At 43.4% G+C, this 22,617-nt stretch overlaps 1 protein-coding gene across 1 annotated transcript in view; it reads right to left on the bottom strand.

Annotated features, from left to right (window-relative positions):
- The window catches only part of LOC111268810 (uncharacterized), a 48,746-nt gene that overhangs the window by 15,383 nt on the left and 10,746 nt on the right, over positions 1-22,617 (bottom strand). The window contains exon 3 of the mRNA XM_086971824.1: positions 6,347-6,596. Coding sequence (XP_086827950.1) covers positions 6,347-6,596 — 250 coding nt within the window. The remainder of the gene's footprint in view (positions 1-6,346; positions 6,597-22,617) is intronic.

Here is a 22,617-nt window from a genome sequence, read left to right as displayed (position 1 = left end):
CAGCTTTTCCATTCCGTCCTTTTCTGTTCATTAGGTAGATCATAATAAGAAAATATATGTTGATCTCTGCATTGTTCCATCCGGTTTACCGGGTTAGTACCGGCTTGCCGGACATTCCCCGAAACGCGGCATGCAATAAGAAAGTCCATTCAAAGAGAGCATATTAGAAATTCGGAAAGAGGAATAGCGTCGTATCGAGTGAGTGATATAACTACTCGAGACACCTTCAAATATTGCAACCTAGACATTAGGGAAGGTGTACAATTGAATTTTATTAAATTCTGCTATATATATTAAGTCTGCTGTATAGACTAGTACGACTCCCCGACCGCAAGCCTCGGAGTTCCTACATCAATTACTGTTAGTCTAACTAAGATAATAATGAGGTATCTGATGCATCGGCACGCTTGTCAGGCCCGGTGCGCTTATTGCAAAAGTAAATAGGCCGATTATACTTTGTCTGCTTCTACAATCTACAACCAAAGTAAGTTCGTTATGTACGTCAAATTCGTGTTCGTCATCGAAACTGGAATCTGAGATGTTACGGTACGCGGGGGGGTGTGGGCTATTTGGGTGCGCCGGCTAACCCCTCGACAGTTACGCTTTAATGGCCTCAAAGCCATCTACGTGATATTTTAATTATAACGTCAACGATTTGGCATTATCGACTAACTGATGGACCAATGTGGAACCTGGGGCACTTTAATGCGTAGATAAATCGAATCGCTCGTCAGTCAGCTATAACTGGTGCAAGTATTAGGAGTGTTTTTTTAAGCAATAGTAACAATAAACATGAAGAGTGATTTCCCATATAATAATTCCATTTCAAAATAAACGTGATACGGTGTTAGGCCCTCCATGGTAAAAATCTACCCGTTAGGCACAGCTACCTTTGGCTACGGATATTCTTTTTAGATAGCTTGCAGAACTGCTGGGTATGACAAACGATGAGAAAGTCTATTTATATACAAATATTAGAAGAATCTCTTTGTACCGCTCGCGCCCAAATATTACAAAACATGTATAATATTAAGTAAATAATGAAAAATTCCAACCGCTTCAAAGGTGGCGTCGTACATGGTCGTATCTTGTCGTAACGTTAAGCGTTACGGAAACTCGTAGCCAAGCGCAGCTCAATAGCAAACGAGTGCGAAGTAACAACAACGAAAAACATCAGCTGCAAATACTAACAAGTCTGATGGAAAACGTCCAGGGTCATCTTTTCCTAGCTTTAATTGAAGCCAATCTATACTGCAATAAGTATAGGTTAAATGTGACCATATGTCGCAGTTCATATTGAAATTACCGCAATAAACAGGCTCTTTGATCCCCGCCAACCATATCAAACTGTTTTTTGAGATCAAACTGTGTTTCATACGAAATTGCTTTCACAGACGTCTATATTTCTTTCCTTACGCTCCTGCTAAGTAACCTAATTGTAACACGTAAAATAAATGCTTTATTGAAGGGGCGCGGCATAGTCCAAAATTCCTTGCTAATAATTACATTAGCGCATTTGATTGTCAGAAGTACGTAAAAGGCGCAAGAACACACAAATTGCGTGGATACAACCTCTCGCTTAGCATCCTTAAAAACCCAAAAATTTTCTATAGAGGAAAACAACAACGACAAATTAGCCAGTACTTTTATTTAATTGTTCGCTTGAAATTGTACAGGTTTCTGTGTTGCGAACGACAAGCTGAACATACAAAATACGCCGACGATAAGGCTGGCAAGAAACGTAAGTGTCTTTGTGTGTATCTGTGTGCATGTATGTTTTTTGCATTTTCTGTTGTCAGTTGTATTCTGTTACGGTCGTTACTGCTGCTGCTTACAAAAAAAAAAACATTTTGTTTTTTACTTTAAATACTCTCGATTCATGTAACCCACCCAGCCGCTGGCCTGCGGCGTCGCATTGTATGAGAAACATTCATGGCATCTAATATAGGACCGTGCGAACGGCACGGACAGATAAACATAGAAAGGCTCATAATACCCCAGTGGTTTCATTTATTTTGTTAATACGATTGAGCAACGATCGAAATGAGGCTATGGCTATAACATGGACGAGCAGTTGCGTACTCAAAAGTTGAACAAAGCTAAAAAGACGTTACCTTCTATTTCTGTTGGCATAGCGGCACACGTGCAGATACAGTCTCGTCGTTGCCGTTGCTGCTGCTGCTGTTGTCGTTGTCGCCTGTCGTGCTTGTATGCACGTATGGGCGAGATTCTACATCACTCGAGTGTGGGGAACTTCATCAATTTGCTTCTACTCATTGAACATTTCTATTCGAACTTAAAGTGAAGACGAATTAGAATTCAAACATTCCCCTATCTGTTTTGTTGACCGCTGACACATTTGGTTGTTATTAATAAAGGACATCATAGAGAAACGCGCACAGAGTGAAATACATTTATGTTGCTTTTTCGGTAATTCCGAAGGCCGCAGTGAAAGCGAAGCAAGGTTCAGATGGACAATGTTTTGAATAAAACAGAGTTTCAATGATTTGTTTAGTACCATTACAGACTAATTAGAGTTTTTTTTTGGGCTAGCGCAACTCTCTAGCAAAAATTTCCTATAACTTCAATAGAACGCATCGAATTTAACGAGATTACAACTCTTAAAGTAGTAGGGCCACTCGAGGGTAAAGTTGGAAAGATATATCTATGAACTACATAACTTCCCTTGCTTTATGGTCGAAAACTCAACTTGCAATTAGTTCAAGTGGTAATTTTTTTGTCGCCATGTGATAGCTTTCGCTTTGTGTTTTCCTTTAAAAAAATGGGCTTCTTCATACAGCTGTTTCCTGCTCAATGATCAGATAATACAAGAAATGATATTTTTTTTGGAATAAGACGGTATACACGAATTTCTATTGTTAAAGCTTCTACAGCAAGCTCAACAATTGCAATGTGTCCGATAACGAAATATGTGTAGAACGAGCGCGCGGTAAAGTTTTAACAACGTTTTGCAAAAAAAAAACCACGCACGCGGACGACACACTATACTAACTGGATTTCTAATAGCGCCGGTGCAGTTAGTGGCAGCCTAAAATAGTCCGACATCACAGCCTAACATAAGGGAAGGCAACAGGTTATGCCACCAGTAGTTTCCTACTATTACGTCACGCTTTTCGTTTCCTATAGTCGCTGTTTCTGCCCAAAGCAAAAAAGATACATTTTATATATCACCAGCGAGCGGCGTTTTCTTTCAAATGAAAACGCGGACGAGGCCGATAGACGACGACGACGATAGATAACAGTACACAAACCCGACACCCGAAAGCTGTGAATTCGTGAATCGATCCACTGTGGCGCCACTGTTTATCTATGAACTGTTGAAAATAGTAACGATGACGTTGATTTTCGATACTGTTCCTTCTCGATACGTTACCTCAGTTGCTCAGTTACCAGCAGTTCTACGAAAGCAAGTTTTCTCATGATTAGTCCGTCGGCCTCCGTCTGTATGTGTGCTTTTTGTGTCTGCCATATGTTGTGGCGCTATATTCGTTTGTCTACAGTATCTCTGGCCACCTCCACGGCTGACGATAAAGACGCGACTAGTCGATCCGACGCCGCCGCCGTCAGCGCCCGTGGCTGGTTTCGCGCACAATAGGAGAATCGTCGTCGCAGCTACCGCTAAACTGGTTGTCTTCCGCTACATTGGTACAATATCTTGTCTGTCTGCCTGCCAGAGCGCTGCCCTGCGCCCGTATTCAACCGTGCTCAAATGTGCTTGACCTTATGCAATATTACACTATTAACCTATGAACTATAAAGCCCTAAACGAAGTAGTTTGCCGTTTGCCACTACCTCCACGTTGCTGCTTCTAGCATTCGCTTGCAGACACGGCTATACGACAGTACAGACTTTACAAGGTATAAGCAACTCTATGCAGACGTGTATCATCTTATGCATGCCTTATTAGCAAAAGCACAAAGGTCAATATACGGATACAGTGACATGCGGAGGTTGACATAAATACACGCACGTTTACTAATATAGACCTCGTAATTTTGTGTCTTTGTAGAAAGACGACTTACTTGCCCATAATGCTGTGCTGATATTTTACAAAGCAACTATGTCCTATATGACTCTGGATGCTTCGCTCCGATGTTTCATGGTTGATTTCTGCGACATCGCTCTTGAGTTCCCGGCCGCTGGCGTCATCCTATTACCACCCTAGTCTTCGCGGCCGGTGCTGTTCTCCTTCATGACGTTCACGAAAGCGTTCTTCAACGCCATCTTCGCCCACAGCGAACCGAATGGTAGTAAATGTCTTCATGTCGAACTTCGTGTAAGTAGAGCAAGGGGGAGGTGGTTTCAACAGCTGCTGCCGTTGTTGGCGCCGTCGTCGTCGTCGTTGTGGTTGCCATCGTATTATCGTTTACTACTCGTTATATCACCATTATCATCACTTCCACTACTACTGCTGTCGCACAATCTAATGGCGTCTCTTTGGCTTGCCACTCAATATAACTTATCCTTTGGCCGTTCGGAGTTTGGTGTTTATCGTTCGTTCGTGATTTTTGCTGACCGACAACGACGACTTGCCAAAAAGCTGTTGTCCCTACTGCATGGCCCCATTACAGGGAGACTAGTATTATATAATGATATAGTCAGTGATTGGCGCTGTAGCCGTATATTTCGTCGTCGTCGTCGTCGTCTACACGCTTTTCGCCCTTGCCCCTACTCCCCCGGGTGTCTCTCTCGTTCTGTTTTTCTTGCTTTCGTTTGACCTTTCCCGTAATAGTACTCTAGAGCCGAGCTGCTTTGTTGCTATTTTCAAACTTGAACGGCGACGCTTCCGCTGCAGACCCAGCGGCAACGGCAACAACAATGTCAACTTTGCAAGCCAATGTTGACAACAACAAGCAACGACAATAATAACGAAGACAACAACAACAACGCCACTTGTGTCATTCCGTTTCGAGGCAGAGAGATTCTTCTGCTCTTACTGTGTGATGCTTGCCATTGCGGCGGCTACTACTACCGTTGGTAAGTTGAAGTCGTTGGTTAACTGCTACCGCCAAGTTGCTTTCCCTCATTGTGACTGCCACCCTCGCTGGTGCACTGTTATGTAGCACTCGTCTGCGTTGTGTGTGAGGACCTGTAGCTGCATCCGTTTTTTCGTGCGCCACCGTTAGCTCCGCTGCTGCTGCCGCCACAGACTCTACGATACTTCAGTCCGATCCGACACACACAACATTATCTATGGTCGTTTCCCTAGCCGTAATGTTTGACGCGCTCAATTGTTCCATACGGCGTCGAAAAACACAACCGATGCGGCTGTGCGTCAAAACCTCTGTCAGCCACTTCGTGGATAGCCGGATAGAGCAATAGACGGATTGATTCGACTTGAATCTCGTCCCTGCATGCTCTTTGCGTATTCTCTTTCCACTTGTGTCTTTCATTGACATTTTTGTTTGGTCGTCGTGGCCCGCGCACACACTGGCACACTCGTGCCGTAATTCTGTTTGTGTGTGCGTCTGCATGGACGTGCGCCATTGTAGCTTCCTCCGCTTGCCTCTCTCATTCTCCATTTACGTTTTTTGCCGTTTTATTCTCTAACTCAGCTTCTGGCTTAATCACCATCTCGTCCGTTTGCAGTTCGTTCGTTGGCAACGAGCCTTGCTGCTGCTGCTGCTGCGGCACGCTGCCTCATATCGAATAATGAACACCAGCTCAACAGCATCGACTGCGACCGCTGCTACCAGCTGCAGAATTAAATGAAGAAAAAAAAAGGCACAGAATAAACCGAAGCAGCGAGCAAAAACGTTGTTAAACGTTTGGTTCGCCTGCGCGTCTCTCGTTGCCATTTTGCGTTCCCGTCTTAGCTTTTCGGCATGCGAAAAAGCTAAGAACGAGTCGCCAAAGAGAAATAGAAGCTCGAAATACTGCCGCCAACAGGAAGAAAGAAATGCCCCATAGACTAGTATCATTTGCTACACGGTCGCTGTTGGATTGAGTGAGAACCAAATGGAGGACCACTGCAGCTAGTCCTTCCCTAAATATAGGGCCGAAATGTCGCGGCATAGGGTTTGCAGTGAGACGAACCAAATTACCGCAGCGACCATTAGATAGCAGACGATTTGCGGATGACAACACATAATCCGGCCGCTAAATATAAACAATGCATGGGTGAGCTACAGGGACAGCACGCTAGCTGACTGTCGCTACTGCTCGAATCGTTTGCAGCTCTTTTAGGGAGCTGGTCGGCATTAGCATGACGCGGCACGAACCCGACGGGAGTGGCTCCGGTGCAGGCTGGAATATACACGATGCGTGGTGCTGAGGTAGATGAGTAAGTCTGGAAGAAGTGGAAAACATTTTCGCAAATTTTCACCTTTTTTTCGTCCGATGTCGTCTCCATCGTTGTCTCGGCCGCTTCCGCCGCAGCTGCTGCAATCGTCGTTTTGGCTGATGATGTTCCTGCTACGACAAAGAAGAAGCGGGAGAAGAAAGATAGCTGAATGATAATACATCACGGCATGCCATACTCGTGCGGTCGGCGAGGAGGGGTAATGCACCTTCGAAGCGGATTGGAGCGCGCACAAGTTGATAGTTATGGTCGACCACATCTGGTCTGTTGGTACCTTAGAATGACGAAAAGGCATTATTAGTATTATAGTCAGCTCTATGTCGTCTCCGTCAGCATCATGATCATCGTCGACATTACCGCAGCAGTCGGCATCATTTACCTATTATAAGTGGTTTATTTTTCTAAGTTGCATTAGAATTATTTAAGCTATTGGTAAAGGGTTATGGGGAAATATCTGGGCGGAAAGGGAGAAACAGGTAACAGAATGATGCTTCCCACCACAATTATAGACCAGAATATGCGGTACTACGTGTAGATGTCTTTCGCTATAGTAGGATACGTTGCGGCCTGAGCAGGCCGATGTTAAGTTTCATTAGCAGCGGGCATATCGATGGTGACGCTGGCGTCTGGTGCTGATAGAGTTAATAGTATCGCTAATGCTAGCGGGGTTAACGAACCGAAACGATAGATCTAACATGATTTAGCCTTTCCGCTTTTGAACTTTAGAAGCCAGTTAGAAGAGAAAAAAACAAACCGTAACCGCGCTACAAAGGCGAACTTCTGCTGTTACAATTGAACAACAAAGGAAGGAAATTGCCATACTGATGCATGCCGGCAGTTACTACTGCGGCTGGACACCTGCCTGGTTATCCGTTGGCTCGAGTAAGTACGCAAAAGACGTAGCCGACAGTATACTTATTCACTTCAATTGACGCCATCGGCACTCCTCATAACGGTACCCGTCAAAGACCACAAGATTTTCATCTCGTCAGTGATTAAACGAAGCGAGACAACAACCATCGCTTGGTCGTTCTCCAGCGGAAAGTGCCCGTCGGCTGGATCTTTTTTTTTTTTACTATAAATTCTAGACAACCATTTCCTCCTATGCGTTGACCGATCTGGTCGGCATCGGCATGCCTAGTATCTATCTAATACTTGACCGGAATGTAAACGTATCTGTATTTCATCCACGTATGTACACATTATCATATACGCTCGGAATCACGAACAACCGAAGAGAGAATTATGGCGCAAGAGCCAGTTTTAGAATGCTCAGCAAAAATAATCTGCGTTATTTCTAAGCTAAAAACAAACGTTGCTAGTAAACACTGTAATTCATCTATAATATCTATTTACGTTAGAAACAGCTAATGGGGACGCTTCAAGTAAGTTGTTGTATCTATGGTGTACGTTGAAGTTGTTTTTAAATTAATAGGGGCAAGCCTTTAATCAATAGGTTTCGAAAGTTTAAAAATGACCGGAAAAGCTAGGCTTGCGATGTTCTCGATGCTAGGTTTATGTGACGGCTCTGTCTGTCCCGTTTTTATAAAATACGCGTAGTCATTGTTGCGAATGCTAGTAGAACCTATCCGAAATCGGTGAAGATATAGAATTTTCAATGACACGTTAGTGATGCAGTCAATTTAAAAACAAAAAAATGTAAGAGATTGAAGAACACAGAAGGGGTCAGCACACCTTAACACCCTAAGAACAAGCTGTTCCTAGCACGGAAGCTTTTAGTTAATGAACAACGCGGACAGCGCGCTTTTTTAACGTTTCGCTGTCGAATTCGAAAACAGCACGAAAAACAGCACGAGTTAAAAATAGTAATGAAAACACTCAACATGAAGAGGAAAAACAACAAATGGCTTCTTTGTGAACTGAATCTAGAATAGAGAAACTTATAAATCTTAGGGAATCAATTTGTCAAACGTTTACCAGCGAGAAGACGGCCTTGAATACAATGCCATCTGTGCCATTTACTAACAGAAGGATTAGACATAAAAGTGGCATCGACAGAAGAGAACGGTTTCGGTAGCAGTACTGAATAGGTTCAGGCGTGAGCTGATGCTCATAATCGCGAGCGAGTTTGTTGTGACGAGACATTGTCCCGAAGAGAAAACGGTCTATCCTGGTCCTCAAACTTCTCAGGAGCCCCGAGGCAATCGACAGCACCCAATATGACTATTTGACGACAACGCAGGGCTTCATCGCCTAGCTACAATCATAACCTCGATAGAAAAGGACACATGGTCAAGCTGCACTTTCATATTTTTCAAAGTTTACATGTGGGCGATTTTGACTGCTTCTGTGTTCTATGAAGAGCAACAGGTGGCGTAGGATAGCAGTGCTTCTTTCGTGTCGACCTTTTCGGATTAGCCATCGATAATGAGATCAAGTCTAGCAATGCAAATCACAACTGCACGCTTGTTGAGAAGCTCTGAAAGCGCTAGCTTCACTGCGCAGGTATTAAAGCCGAACACATGCTTATATGGGTAGAAGTTATTGAAGTTTATGGAGTCACTAATTAATTACGGATAGCCTAGTACTCATATTTGTATACGCACCGAATAATAATAATGGTAAAGCACAAGTTTAAACGCGCCAAGACAAATTCATATCTTAAGCGAAAGAAGTTAGAGAAGAAGAAACCCCGCGTAAACGAGGGGGGGGGGTCCTATTGTTTGGTCCCTAACTGCTCTTGCTATTTCCGTCACCATCGTCGTCCTCGAAATCATCGACAATGCGTCCTCTCATCTTAAAATGTTGGTAAAGTCTCCTCTTGCCTTGTTTGATGCTTTATGCTATTGCTTTACAGACAAGCACGCATCCAGACGTACGTACACACAGTATTGTATCTGTGGAGTTCCCTTCTTGCTTCACAGTCTTCATCTCCCATCTCGGCCATCTGCTATCTTCTTTGTTGCTTGCGATTTCGTGACCAGTTAGCCAAGTGCACGGATGATCTTCATTGGCAGAGGTCGGAGCGGGTCTGCGATATTCGGCAGTGATCGGCAGCAACGGCTGCTCCAATTCGAGCGTGCATAAATGCAATTTCTCAAAATTTTCTGCTAATTGCTTGAGGCAAGCACGTTGTTATTTATCTCGCGTTTCTTCCATCGACGTTTTTTCCAGCAGAGTCGCTGGCGGCTGCTGTCGCTTTATTGGCTCTTGATCCTGTCGTGTCTTGTCCCGCGTCTCTTCTGTGGTATTCATCACGCGATGCGACCGTCGAACCGGTCCCCCAGAACTGTCTTTTCTTGTAGCGGCCGCTTTGCCGCCGGCTGGCAGACTGTTAGCCTCTTGGCCTGACTATGGCTTTCACCGGCGTCATGCTTGGTAACTATTTGCTGCTACTACAACTGTTCATTGGTATAGCAGCGCCGACAGCATCGAAACCTATTTTGTCCATTCCTTCCGTCCAACTTTATAGACATGTGGTCATTATTATTACAAATGGAGCTGCCACCGAACTGGCTAGCATGGTTCGCGGTTACTGCTTAACTGACGACTGTCGGCGAGAAAACTTTTAGAGACATATATATTTTTTTGTTGTTTCCGTCCGTACCGCATCAACATCACGGCCGCCGCTGACCTTACCACTCATTGCAGGAGCGGCAGCAGCCATTGTGTGTCGGCCATTTAGGTTTTCTGAAGGAGATTTAACAAAAAGCCTTGTTTCCTTTCCCCATAGTTGTTGTTCTTGTCCTTATTATATCTCTTGATTGAAGAACGAAGCTTCTTCCGAAAAGCGAACAGTGAGAGAAGACTACAGGAAAGCAAGAAAAGCAAACCCTATGCGACACGAAAAGAATCCAGAGCAACAGAAAGTATAGGAATAAGATAACCGATACCAAACAATAAATATAATAAATGGCTTAGGAGAGCGGTCATATTAGTCAGCTTTTACGCACATATTTTACATTTACTACACTCATGAATAAATTGCGCATAAAATGTAACATAAACGGCCGGCGATTGTCTGCACCGCGGCAAGCGGCGACAGAATCGGCGAGATACAAAGCCTAAATTTCATCCACAGTCTGAAAAAGCAGTACCGATAGCAGCAGGAGCAAGCAACATTAATGCAAGCGTCAAAGTTTATATATCTGTTATCGTTCTAATTGTTGAGAAGCGTGTGGTTCTTATTTGCTGGTGTCCTGATATTATTATTATTATTATAGCTCTACTCTGTGGTTGTTAAAGTTATTACGGCTGACCGATGTTGTCTAGTGGATAAGGCCGATTCACCATCGGTATAATTTCTCCTCGCAATCCACATCGTTGTCTCGCGCGTATCTGCCCCTTTTCGTACTCTAAGGATATATTCTTCTCTGCCCCTGTCTATCTTCCTCTCTGTTTGCCTGCCTTTATTTTCTTTTTGCTTTCTTCTGCGCTCTTGTATCGTTATTTTTCCCGACTCTTCTCGTTTAGGCCACAGACCAAAGATGGCGTTTTGCGGATACGCGTTCAAAAAACTGCGTGAGAAATTTTTCACTGAACCAGTTTTTTTTTTCAGCCGCATATAAATAGACGACGCTGAGAAAATGTAGCTAAAATTTATTTTTTTCCAACAGTAGGTCTATCGACGACGCACTACCTGTCAATCGACCTATCGTCCACCTAGTGATCAGCTTGAAAAGACTCATGGTTGGTGACAAACTGTATGCTACTACCGCTGCTGCTATTGATGATAACAACCGTAGCGTTTGATGACTATACATCGCAATACGTGAAAAGTTCTAGCAGCTGTCGGAAAATATATATCACGCATGGACATATATAGCAGTGGTCATTTGAATCCGTCCTACTTACAGCGTTTGCAATATAACAGTCAACTGTGCATATGTATGGCTCGGAAGAACTGCTACGCTTACCTGACGTTAACAGTCGACCATGGACGGTACATTACGTACGAAGTAATTCTGCAAAGTGAGCGGTTTTAAATTATCATCATTTACTGTCTGAATCGCTATGGTTTTTATTACTAGTACTAGCATTATCATTATTTATACTTCGAATTCAAGTCCTACCCCCGGAAGAATGACTGGTGTTTTGGCAAAGCCAACGTTTAAAAGAATTGAATTCGGTAGAGAGCTTGACCGGTAAGGTATCTCGAAATGTTCCACCCCTGCTCACTGGAGTCTGCATCTTTCTACCGATACGATTACTAGTTGGAAACCCGATTCGGGCGGTTTCGCATGCCTCTTCGCCTTGGGTCACTTCGCTTTTGGCCCATACGGTATGGGTCTATATCACAATACTTGACCTCATACATATAATACTATTACAATGGCCTTTCCTTTGCACACCGCTGGCCTATTTGACTAGCCCGCTCGTTTCCGTTGTTTTTCCGCTCTTGCTGAGAGGCGATCGCTTGCTCACTCGCTCTGCATCAGTTTGGTTTCTGTAGAGCAGCGCGCAGCGATGTCTGGCCACAGGTTCTGGTCGCCGAAGCGGGTGCGCCGCTAGAGCGGGAGGCAGAGTTCCCGCTGTGGCTTTTTCTCCCTAATGCAAAAACAGAAAATTTGTGCGTTCAGTAAATGAGGAGCGAACAAAAAATCTCTACCTCCACAAGCGCCACAGCGACTGCTACCCCCGTTGCTGCTTCTGCTACTTTGAGTTTTCTGTCTGGAACAGTCGGTAAGCATTACGTCGGCAGCTGCGGATCTTACTACAGCTACGGATGCTGCCATAAGCATCACTATCACTTCGACAGAAACAGCATCGGTTAGGATAAAGCAGTCGCAACGTGGGCGATGACGACGAACACCGAGACGGCATCGGCAGGGTGCAAAGCTGATGACGGGTGGGCAGAAGTTGTGGAACAGCGACAAAGTGAATCGAACAGAAGACAACGAAGCGTCGGCAGGATCAGAAGCAACAGTGCAAGTCGGAGCGCAAAACAAAAACCGAAGATCAGGGAGCAGAACAGAGCTGGATCATATATGGGGAGCGCCGTTGATTTTCTCTCTACCACCATCTCTGTTTTTGTCGATATCTGTCTTCTTGGCACCACTTATCGTTTATCGTTTTATCTCGTCTGGCGTTTAACCGAGCGCAAGATGGCTTACTCTGAACCTCTATCTCTTTGGATTCCTCGTTTTTTCTCTTCGTTGTTTTCTGTTGCTTTGCTGGACTTTGCCGATCTCAGGTCAACGCGGTCCCCCCCCGCTGCCCAGGGAACTTCCCTTTGTTCTTGTCCTTTTGGCCGGTCTGGCCGACAGTGTCGATCGCAGCGAGCTGACAGTAGGGATAAGATGCGATGGCCGATGAAGATGGTTGCTTAAGCGGAATTTCAACAAGCCAACGGCTTGGAAAGTCAACACATGCCGACATGCATGAAGAGGCTGTCCACCGCGGCAGCCACAGTGGTCAGCATCATTGAGCAAGCTTCTGAGAGTGGGCAGATGTTCCAGCACTGGAGATCCTGGCTGACGTTTGGCTCGCGCTTGTGCGGTCGCTTTTACCAGCTAACTAACAAAACAGTTAAGCTCGTGAGAATTATTCACCAGTATAGCTAGACAAACCTCTACAGAGACTGCACACGCAACCTGCACAGACATCTACAAAGACAGTTAGCGATAATGCAGATGTTGATGTTTACTAAAGCGACAGTCATGGAACGCCGGGCCGCGCAAAGCCGAATCGGTGGCGGCGGCGGCAACGACTCCATCAATAGCACAGTTATTGCTGATGGCAACAACAACTACAGGAACGCCGACACTTTGAGGTGACAAATTGGCTATCATTTTTAGAGCGGCGGTTGATGCCATCACGTCGACTGCCGCCATGTTTGATGCGCTTCCGCTCTTCCAGACGCTTGACCGCCGGTCACCTGTTCAGTATCCAAGCAAGGCACTGCGGATCGTCTACGATCAAATGAACGAATGAATTACGGCGGAAGACTGTTGCTACAAATCCAAACTAAGCTCTTAATAGGTACAGCGACAAGTACAGCGAGTGTCCGCTAGCAGTAGTCAACGACCCGTTAATTTCGAAAATAGAAGTACGTGTACGAGCTACCTAAACGACGGAATAATATAGAAAAGAAGAGCCGTTGTACAGTATATAGTTCATTCGTCGCGCATACAGATATCCTGTTTTTCAAGTGGCGACAACGGTTGCACGGCCATCAGCGATGCTTACCGAGAAATGACTCGATCATAAGCTTCACATCTACGGAAAATGAACGGCTAGAAAATACTGCTAAGCCTTCTACACGAAAACATAGGGCATCAAATGCGGATCGGAGATTGGAATAATAATGAGAAATTTCGAGTCCTGGTTTGCTTAATTCTGCGGTAGGAGCTGTGAACTGTTTGCGAAACATTACTTAGTAGCTTGCAACGGCGCAATTGTATGATAAGAATTATGAAAAGCCGGGCTGGGCACATGTGGGGAGCGAGTATCTAGACATACGTATATAGTTCTATCCTATACAGATAAACGTTGCTCAGGAATCAGAGCCATTGTCAGTTACTGATTCCGTAAGAAAAAAGCTTGGCGTTTATTACTGCTAGCTAGCGTGCTTTTGAAGCCTCTTTAAGGAAATTAACTTAAAATAATTTTATATTAGAAAGCTTCTAGATCAAATTAGAACCTAAACAAATCTAGAAGCAGTCCTATTTGTCAGATTCCTTGGAGAATAACTAAAGTTTGCAGGGGAAACAAATGCTATCTTGTTGTCATTGTACAGATCAATTGAACTCGCTTCACCCGATCAATTCGGACGGAATCGAGATAAGAGTTAATAACATTAACAGTCATAGAATATTTTCGCAAAAAGTTACCTTATGAACAGCCTCTCATAACCGGAGAAGCACTTCCTTGACTTAAACTTGCATAGAACAGGGGCACAATTGTAGTTATTGTGGCAGCGTTTGCGTGACTTAACACAGAACAAAGCCGACCCGGATGTAGAGTTCGAAGTATTGTCTAGTAGCGGCAAAATTAATCGATCCCCATATGAAGTACCTATTTTCCATTGACAGTTCCGCCATCAGCCTACGTTTGTTTTTTGCCCAGTTTACTCCGCATTAACGCTGCACTCGGTTTCCTGCGAAAGCTAACTATACAGCCACATATACAGATCTCTATAAAGGATACCAACTTGCTCCTGGGATGAGAAGGAACTCGCTATACACCGTGACATTGCACCGAAGTCATTTCCTGAACAAAAGTCGTCAGGAGGGCACTTATTTCCATTTCGAGTGTATGAAAATCACGGCACTCGGAAGAGGCTCATGACGATGAGTAAATGAACTCCGCGCCTTTTAATTACAATTGCCTTAGGTTAGGTTTTGTGTTGGGGGCGATACTAGGACAATGCCCAATGATAATACACGCAAAAGCTCGAAGCGTTCAAATCAGGTGGTCCATCGCACTGTGCACTGCCAGCCGACACAGCACGGGATACGACGGGTAACCTTTATCGGGACAGGTACAACCAAAATAACTAGAAATTGATTTTAATTTAATGTCCGCTACGGTATGTTTCATGTTAATGATTTTCATGTTTACGATTCATGTTAATGTAGAACATTACATCTCTCCAGATACAAAATTCAGTTAAAGTGAAAAATTTAATGAGGTTTTATGTTATTTCTTTAGAATATGTTGCATGCAGTCCATGTTACTGCAAACCTTATTTTTACACTGCAATACCCGAACGAAGTGCCGCCATCCATGTTTATTGCGAACCCATGAAACACGCTATTTTCCATTTGCCCGTCGGAACTTAATTGTGGTTGAAATAAATTACGAATTTACTTAATGGGCGTCAAAAGTCGGTGCTTTAGCTGGACTTTTTATGGAGATGTAAAGTTACTAAGTTGATAGTCTGCGAAACATTTTCAATTATACGTCTTGAGCATAAGATTAAATTAGGTGAAATAGCGGCTGGCTGCGTCCGCTATGTACAAGACTACATCAACTAGAATAGAAAATGCCAGCTATACTCGCTCCTTAGATATGGAAAACATTCTAATTACTCAGGAGGCCGAGCAGCTTTGCCCGTCAGTCAATATGCTTTATATAATTCGTTACTTTATGGTTAGAAGTTGCATAGCAATAACATGTAGGCGCCTTACTGTACACGAACAAATCGTACCTACTTTTTTTCCACATGTAGAAAGAATAAGATTAAATATAGTGAGTCGAGAGCGTTGTGTCGTTTCCGCCTGCAGCGTTGTGCTGCTGATTTGATAGTGACATCTTAAATAATGTAGTATCAACTAGGCAATAAATCTAAATACAACACTGGATTTTCTCAACATTTACCGTACAATTAAAAAGTTAGAAAAAAAAAATGCTCTCAGATCATCTAACACAACACCAGGACAAAGGCTGTCGCTTATTAACGGCGCCCACATATTGTTTTGTTGGTCTTTGCCTAAAGTTGGACCGTTTCTATTCAGTTTCTTGTTGCAATAACGGCACGCTACTAATTAAAGTGTGTTCTAAAAATGAGATTGTTTATTATCTACGAAAGTGTATGATTGGATGTAAACGTTGTGCGCCTTCGTTTTTCTTATGGAATAAATAATAAAAGCTCTTTAAATAGGTCAACTCGCAGGGTGCAAAGGGCTGCATATAGGGCCTTCTATTTGACTGAGCTGACCCAAAGCTAATGACAGTTAATAGTACTATAATTGTCTCTACGGCGCCAGTGTAGAACAAAAACTATTGTCTAATTTGAAGAAGACCCATTTGAGTTTAACGACGATGTATCGTACGGTAAATTACGATGAACAGAGCCGAAGCATTCTTTGATCACTACGTATATTATAGATATTATTGGCAATGGCAATAGTCCCATTAGGCAGTCGATCTTCAAGCCCTTAGTTGACTCCGATCGCCTTTAGGCTCCAGCTGAAACCCTGAAAGACCGAATCGAAACACCGATAAAAAAAAAACTGACCTTTTCGTGAAACCTTTCTCTTGCCGCACGCCAGGCTAACATAGGACCTTGTATTAACCTCTAGATGTAGTTCGAGTCCTGGAACGGCGAATTTCTGAGCTGCCTAAACTTTTCTAGATATTAAACGGCTTCATTCTAGCCGTTGACGATGTTTGATCGACGCGGAGTAAGGAATGGATGTCAAATCCTGGTCCTCAGTGGTACTCGTTCAAGGACAACAAACATGATAAAATGCTAATTTGTGCATACGTTAAATATTTTAAAAGGCCGTTTCGAAGCAACCTAAGATGCACCCGATTTGCTAGCTCGCAGCTCGCTTGATCAATAAGAGCAACCGAACCTTAATCAGCCTAATTAAACACGTTCTCAGCCAGGGAGCTCAATCAGCGAATAGACTACTGATTATATATATACATACATACATACATACATACATAGTCTTTTTTGCTGAAACTGGTGGTGAATTTATTATGCTTCTATTCCTTATAGATTGAGTAACCCTGGATCTAAACCATAAGCTATTGTTGCAGGGATCATTCTGAAAGGGGCCCACAGCATGACTTCAGTTTCTTGGCCAAATCTGCGAAGTCCATGTTTGCATTGTAGAGTGCCAGCCCCGATGTGAAGGACTATATGCTCTGTTTTTCTCTATCGTTTGTTGGCTACTTGATCTGTAGCTGTTTTTAGACTTTATTAGGTTTCTCTCTATCAGTCTGATGAAACACCGCGGTATGCCGAAATGGGCACTGACTAAAGCTCAAACACAAACTAGCGAAGGTCACATATATCCGTACGTACCGTAGAAAGGCACTCAAGTTGATACCCATTACTTACTCAGACAACGCCGCTTCTTATTCGCTATATTTAGTTCGCTTATCTCTACAGGAATCAGCTTAAGGTAGTCATATGAGTATAATGACCACTCTCGCCATTGAACTTTTATTTATGCTTTTCCCTCTAAAAGCTCTTGAAGTTACTTTGCCCCGGTAAGACATTGCAAGTGGCGCGACCTCGGATGATAGGACTAAATACCACGGACTGGGTCATCAAAAAGTCCTTTACGTACTAAGTACCGGCCTGTTAAACGACTTTATAGACCACGAATATACAAGTTGGGAAAAAGTCTATTAATAGTTTCACAAATGTCACTTAACAGCCTTCGTTCCACCTTGTTCCATATTTTCCACGTTGTGCTCTGTTAGTACTTTGTTGGATGTAAAGAGAAGACTTTCAAATTGTCAAGTGACTCTTGCCCCCCTTCTGTCCTTCTCTCCATACGTTTGTAACGAAATAGAGAGGGTTTGTAAAGCCAAAGGACGGTAGTTTACTGAAAGGATAAACCCAATGAAAATACAGTTGTCTTTTTATATATTCATGGTATAAATATATTGATACAGGAGTAGTCCTGAGTTGACCGAGACTAACCCCGGTCGGTTTCTACGAAACACCGACAAATATCCACTTTTGCAACGAGGCCTGTGCCTAGAGCATGGCACCGTATCCCTTACTAAGATATTAGTACAGTACGGCTTTTATTTTCCTGCGTGGCCTAACACAGCTCGAGTGTCGGCCCTGGTTATTTCGAGATTCCGAAATACTATACCTGTGCCACAGTTTCTATGGAGCGCAAAGGTAATTCTCTAAATTGTAGTTATCCGAGATGGTTTGAATTGAAGTGGTTACACTTTCAAGCCGCGAATTACCGCTGACAGAAAACTACCTGCGACTATTTTTGCACTCTGGCGTACACTTGGCAGGTTTCGTTGAAGCTCCTCGTACGTAAACCTAACAATATTAGTTTAAAGTCTATGATTCCAATCTGCCTGTTCCCACTGACAAAAAGAGAACTATCGGCTAAGCAACTATGCATAAAGAAGGATGGGACAGAATTCCCGTTGTGTTTCATCAGAGCTAATCCTATCGTATGGACCGTGATGACGTAGAACCTATTCGAATTTGGCCGCCACCACGACTACGACTAGAAATTGTACGACTATCGCAACGATTACTATTACGAGAGATGGTCGTAGGGTAAATCCGAACCGCGCCTCAACCGTATTTGTCAACTGGTTTGTTCGATGGTACCGTACATCGTAGCATGCGAATTGCCCCCTGCCAAGGCCGAACGAGTGGTTTTCAGACAATAGTCAATAGAGAGGTGATAAGATGAAGGTGATGCGCAAGCGCTCGGCTCGTTCGTTCACTCGGTCAACGATTCGGTTACTTATGTTTCGTTCTCTAGGGACGTTATGCGGTAGAGGACGTTCCCAACACATGTTAGTAGTACAAGTGGTCCATTATATCAACAGTGGTGCATCGCTGCCTGCGGTCGAGTGTGATCGCGTACATGTTCTATGCACGCTACTAAATACGCTAGGACGGAACGATAGCTTGTACGTCAAATCGCACCAGGGAGCTTCGATGTTTCGTCGCGTTTATTTCCATGTGTGTATTATTATTGTGTATGGCACAAATTATGTTTCGATTGACGGTCGGCCGCTATTGCCGCTACTGATGAATTTTGTGGCGGCCTAAAAGGGTCATCATGGACGTGAAGATGACGGGAGGATACCGCTTCGCAGAGACCCTAACTATATAGGGCTAACGTCTCTAGAAAACTTCAACTACTAACCAGCGTTGTATTCCAAGTTGTATTGTGACAAGTCCTTGTGACTGAAATGACCAATGACCGCTTGATCAACAAATATAACGGCTAGACACCTACTTTGCACTAGTAATGAGCTATGGCGTCGTAACAAACTACTTGATTCTATTAATTATATATAGATTATATACACTTGACAACAAAGTCGTTGAAAAAATATTTTTCGAGAAATATCGGACAGCAGATAGTAGCATTTACAATACTAATAATGAGTGGCAACATTTTATTAAAATGGATGGACAGATGGGATGAAATGTTTGTTTGATAATATACGTCATGCATGCGTTCAGTCTCAATCGGGGACATCAAAGCCAGTCGACCAAGGGCCCTGTAGGTTACCTTTTACATTTATTTATTTAGTTAATCTTCCCTGAAACCGCCGATGTTTCGAGTGTAATTAGTCTGTGGAGAATTTTCTGTGCACGTTTGCACAACCTTTTCCTGTGTTGCAGACGGATAAATTGCCCGGAACATGTCTATGCCCCCTATTACTGCAATAGAAGGGGCAGCTTGTTCTTCGATAACAACGATACCTGGTTACTGTCTTCGCTATTTACCTGCTACTCAGGCACAAGAGAGTTACGTAAGAGATGCCTCTTACCTCATTCAGGACATCTATACTATAGTGTTAAATATAATAACGGTTATGCTGTCCAATGACATCATTATTAGCAAGAACAGTGATCAGCCCTTCGTGGCAACGCGGAAATATGCATTACGTTTCTACTTTGTTGTCAGACTACAGATAAGCATCAATTTCCGCTATTATATCAATTATAATTAGCTTCCGTAAAGCCTGTTTTGCGGGATTAGAATAACGACAGTATAGATAGTAAAGTGGCCTCTTCATTTCGTCCTTTTCGAGCCATCTCAATTGTACAGGAATACGTCCAAAACTCCTACCGTACACCTAGAGCAGTTATTTTACGTTGCCTTTGAGAACGGTTAAAATTTTTTTATTTTATATAGCTTACTATGGTGTGCTGATTTCCTAAGACGTCTTAGATAGACGGATAATTCCTAATGAATCAGACACCGAAACGTTTAAAGTTGTCGTAGCGTTTCTTTGAAGCTCTTTGTTGGACGAGTCGGTTGTCGAAAATAAAAAAAAAATTGCAATGAAAACCAGGAATAACTCTCATCACCAAAGTTGCAACCGTGTAAAATAAACTGTGCTCCTGATTACTTCGTTGATTGGTTAATCTGACATTTTGTCGGTAGCCTTATTCAATTGTTAGTGTAGAATTGTATACAGGTTCTCAACGATGCACAGATCTCTGCGCCGTCATGGGAATGTCGATAAGTTATCTCACATTGAATAACATACATAGGGATGTCTAATGCTAGAACACCATCACGATTGGCTGACGATCCGCAGTGCAGCATCAACACACGACCGCTTCCAACATGTACATGAACTTATCTGTGCATGATTCAGGAGCGCCCTCGACGAGCAATTTAATTTTCTACATTTTTGTAGATTACAAGGCATGTTGACGCTATTTTATGATGCACACACATATACACACATATATATGGAGAAGTGCACGACCTCTACATAAAGATATCAATTTTTATATCAATGGTTCTACTATTTGCATATTGTATTACAGTTATATCGGTTTTTCCCTCGAAGTTCGAGTTGGGCTTGGGCCAACGCTTGGGAGCTGTTTGTTGCTTAAGCGAGACGATAGCCGCTGTCGAATAGGCGTGCATGGATCGAGACGGTTATATATGTTCTTTTTTCTATTATCTGACCTGGAGCAACCCTATACACACGATGAATGTTACTTGATTTCGATGACGGCATCGCTTGACGTGCTTACGTTGTTCTAGCTATACATTTATGTCGCTACCGCTATCGCCATTGGTGCTGATGCCACTAAACCCTAAAAATTTCCGCGCAACTATTACAGATATTGCTTGGTCTTGATCGCTGTCGACGCCAGCCGCTGCTCCCGGTGAGGCTTCCGCCGGTGTTCACCACGGTTCGTTGCCGCCGGGAGGATGAATTGTCTACTGGGCTTGCCTCTGTGAACTAGAACTGTTGTTGTTGCCACTATTGCTGTTCCATCTGGTATTACCGTTCTGGCCACTGCTGACGCTGCTACTGATTGCCGTGACCGGATAGCGCAAGACAGTCGCCCTGAACGGGCCTCCGGCTTTTCGTTAAGGCAATGACGGTCGACCGAAGTCGATGAAGGTCATGTCGACGTCGGTCTGAAGCCGATGCAGACGGCCATAGGGACGTGCACTTTATCTCACAGCTACCGCCGTCGCTGCCGTTACCAGTACACAAACTGTATAAGCAAGAAGCTTGCCGGCGTCTTTGTCGTCTGCCTAACGAGTTGACGCGGAGTTGACAATCGAACGCGTGTTTCTACGCTGCTGTAGCGTGTTTGCTGGCTATCTCGGTTCCGTTGTTGCCCCTTCAGTGCTGCTAGGAGTCACGCCTATGTGACCGGGCGCGTACATTCAAACGAACAACTGCCACTGTGCCCTTTCTTTCCCGTTGGTCGATTGATTGCTAACTAATGAGGATAAATCCGCTAGAAATTCACGCACACGGGATATATACCGCGTGCGATAGATAGAAATGCATTCTTATGGGCAGCTTACACTCGGACGGTGAGAGGGGGTCTCTCTTATGGGCCATTCACAGATATGCCGTGTATACAGGGTGAGTTAGAATCCAGTTTTGAACTCATCGTAAATTCGCTTGTATTCTTCAGTTTAACTGCTACTGGGTCTGGAATCTCTTTTTTCAGTGAAACTTCTAATCATCACCAACTTCCAAGCATCTTGTCGAGATTCCATTGACATTTTATATAGCCAATTGTTCGGCTGCTTTCTGTGGCTCCGTATAGCTGTTAAGCATTGCGAGGATCTGTCAGAGTAGAAATATTGGTACATACAGGAGTTATGAATTTCGACGGCCATCGCCTTCTCTATTGCTCGGACGTTTAGTCAGGCAGGTTGCGGCGCCTTATCATTCAGTTTCAAATCAGGACCAAACCACATAGTCCTAAGAGATATATGCGTATATATATAGGCGGCCATCTAATAAAATATATTCGGAATCATCTTAGTATAGGCTATGCTAAATCTCGAACGTTTTCAGCGCGCTTTTCATAAAAGGAATATGCAAACCCAAGGCTCGTTTTTTGAAATCGTATTGGTTGCGTCGTAATTCCTACAACATTGGGGCATATTCTCCTGATTATACAGCATAGGTGAGAAACGGAAACCGTTACGCCAGGAAGACAAACGTACGTAAGTTTCGTTGGCGATCAATTCGATAGAAATTCTCTATAGACATGCTTGATCGCTCGAAAATTATGACGAATGATACACTTTGTTAGTATGCCAGACGTACGAGCTTCAGATTCACAATAAGACAGATATAATTTCATGTTTCAATAGGTTTCGCAAGGAGATTCTATGCTAAATTGGATGCTGTTGTTGGGAGTACGAGCTGAAATGTCGAATCGGCACTATCGAACCAAACTGAACTTAAGGTCTTTTCAGTTTGATCTTGCTGAGATGAGTTTATAATTGGACAGGACTGTCACGTTAGCAAGATTTGTCCTGCCAATTGAAAAAAGGTCTAATCTATATATATATATATATATATATATATAATATAATGCTAAAGTTAATTAAAGTTAGAGGTAGAATTGTTAACTTATATATATATATAAGTTAACA

This window comes from Varroa jacobsoni, unplaced genomic scaffold (assembly GCF_002532875.2).
Source record: "Varroa jacobsoni isolate VJ856 unplaced genomic scaffold, vjacob_1.0 scaffold_1322, whole genome shotgun sequence".
Classification (NCBI taxonomy): domain Eukaryota; kingdom Metazoa; phylum Arthropoda; class Arachnida; order Mesostigmata; family Varroidae; genus Varroa; species Varroa jacobsoni.
Note: the sequence above shows the minus strand (reverse complement) of the source record. Positions and strands in the feature narration are given on the sequence as shown.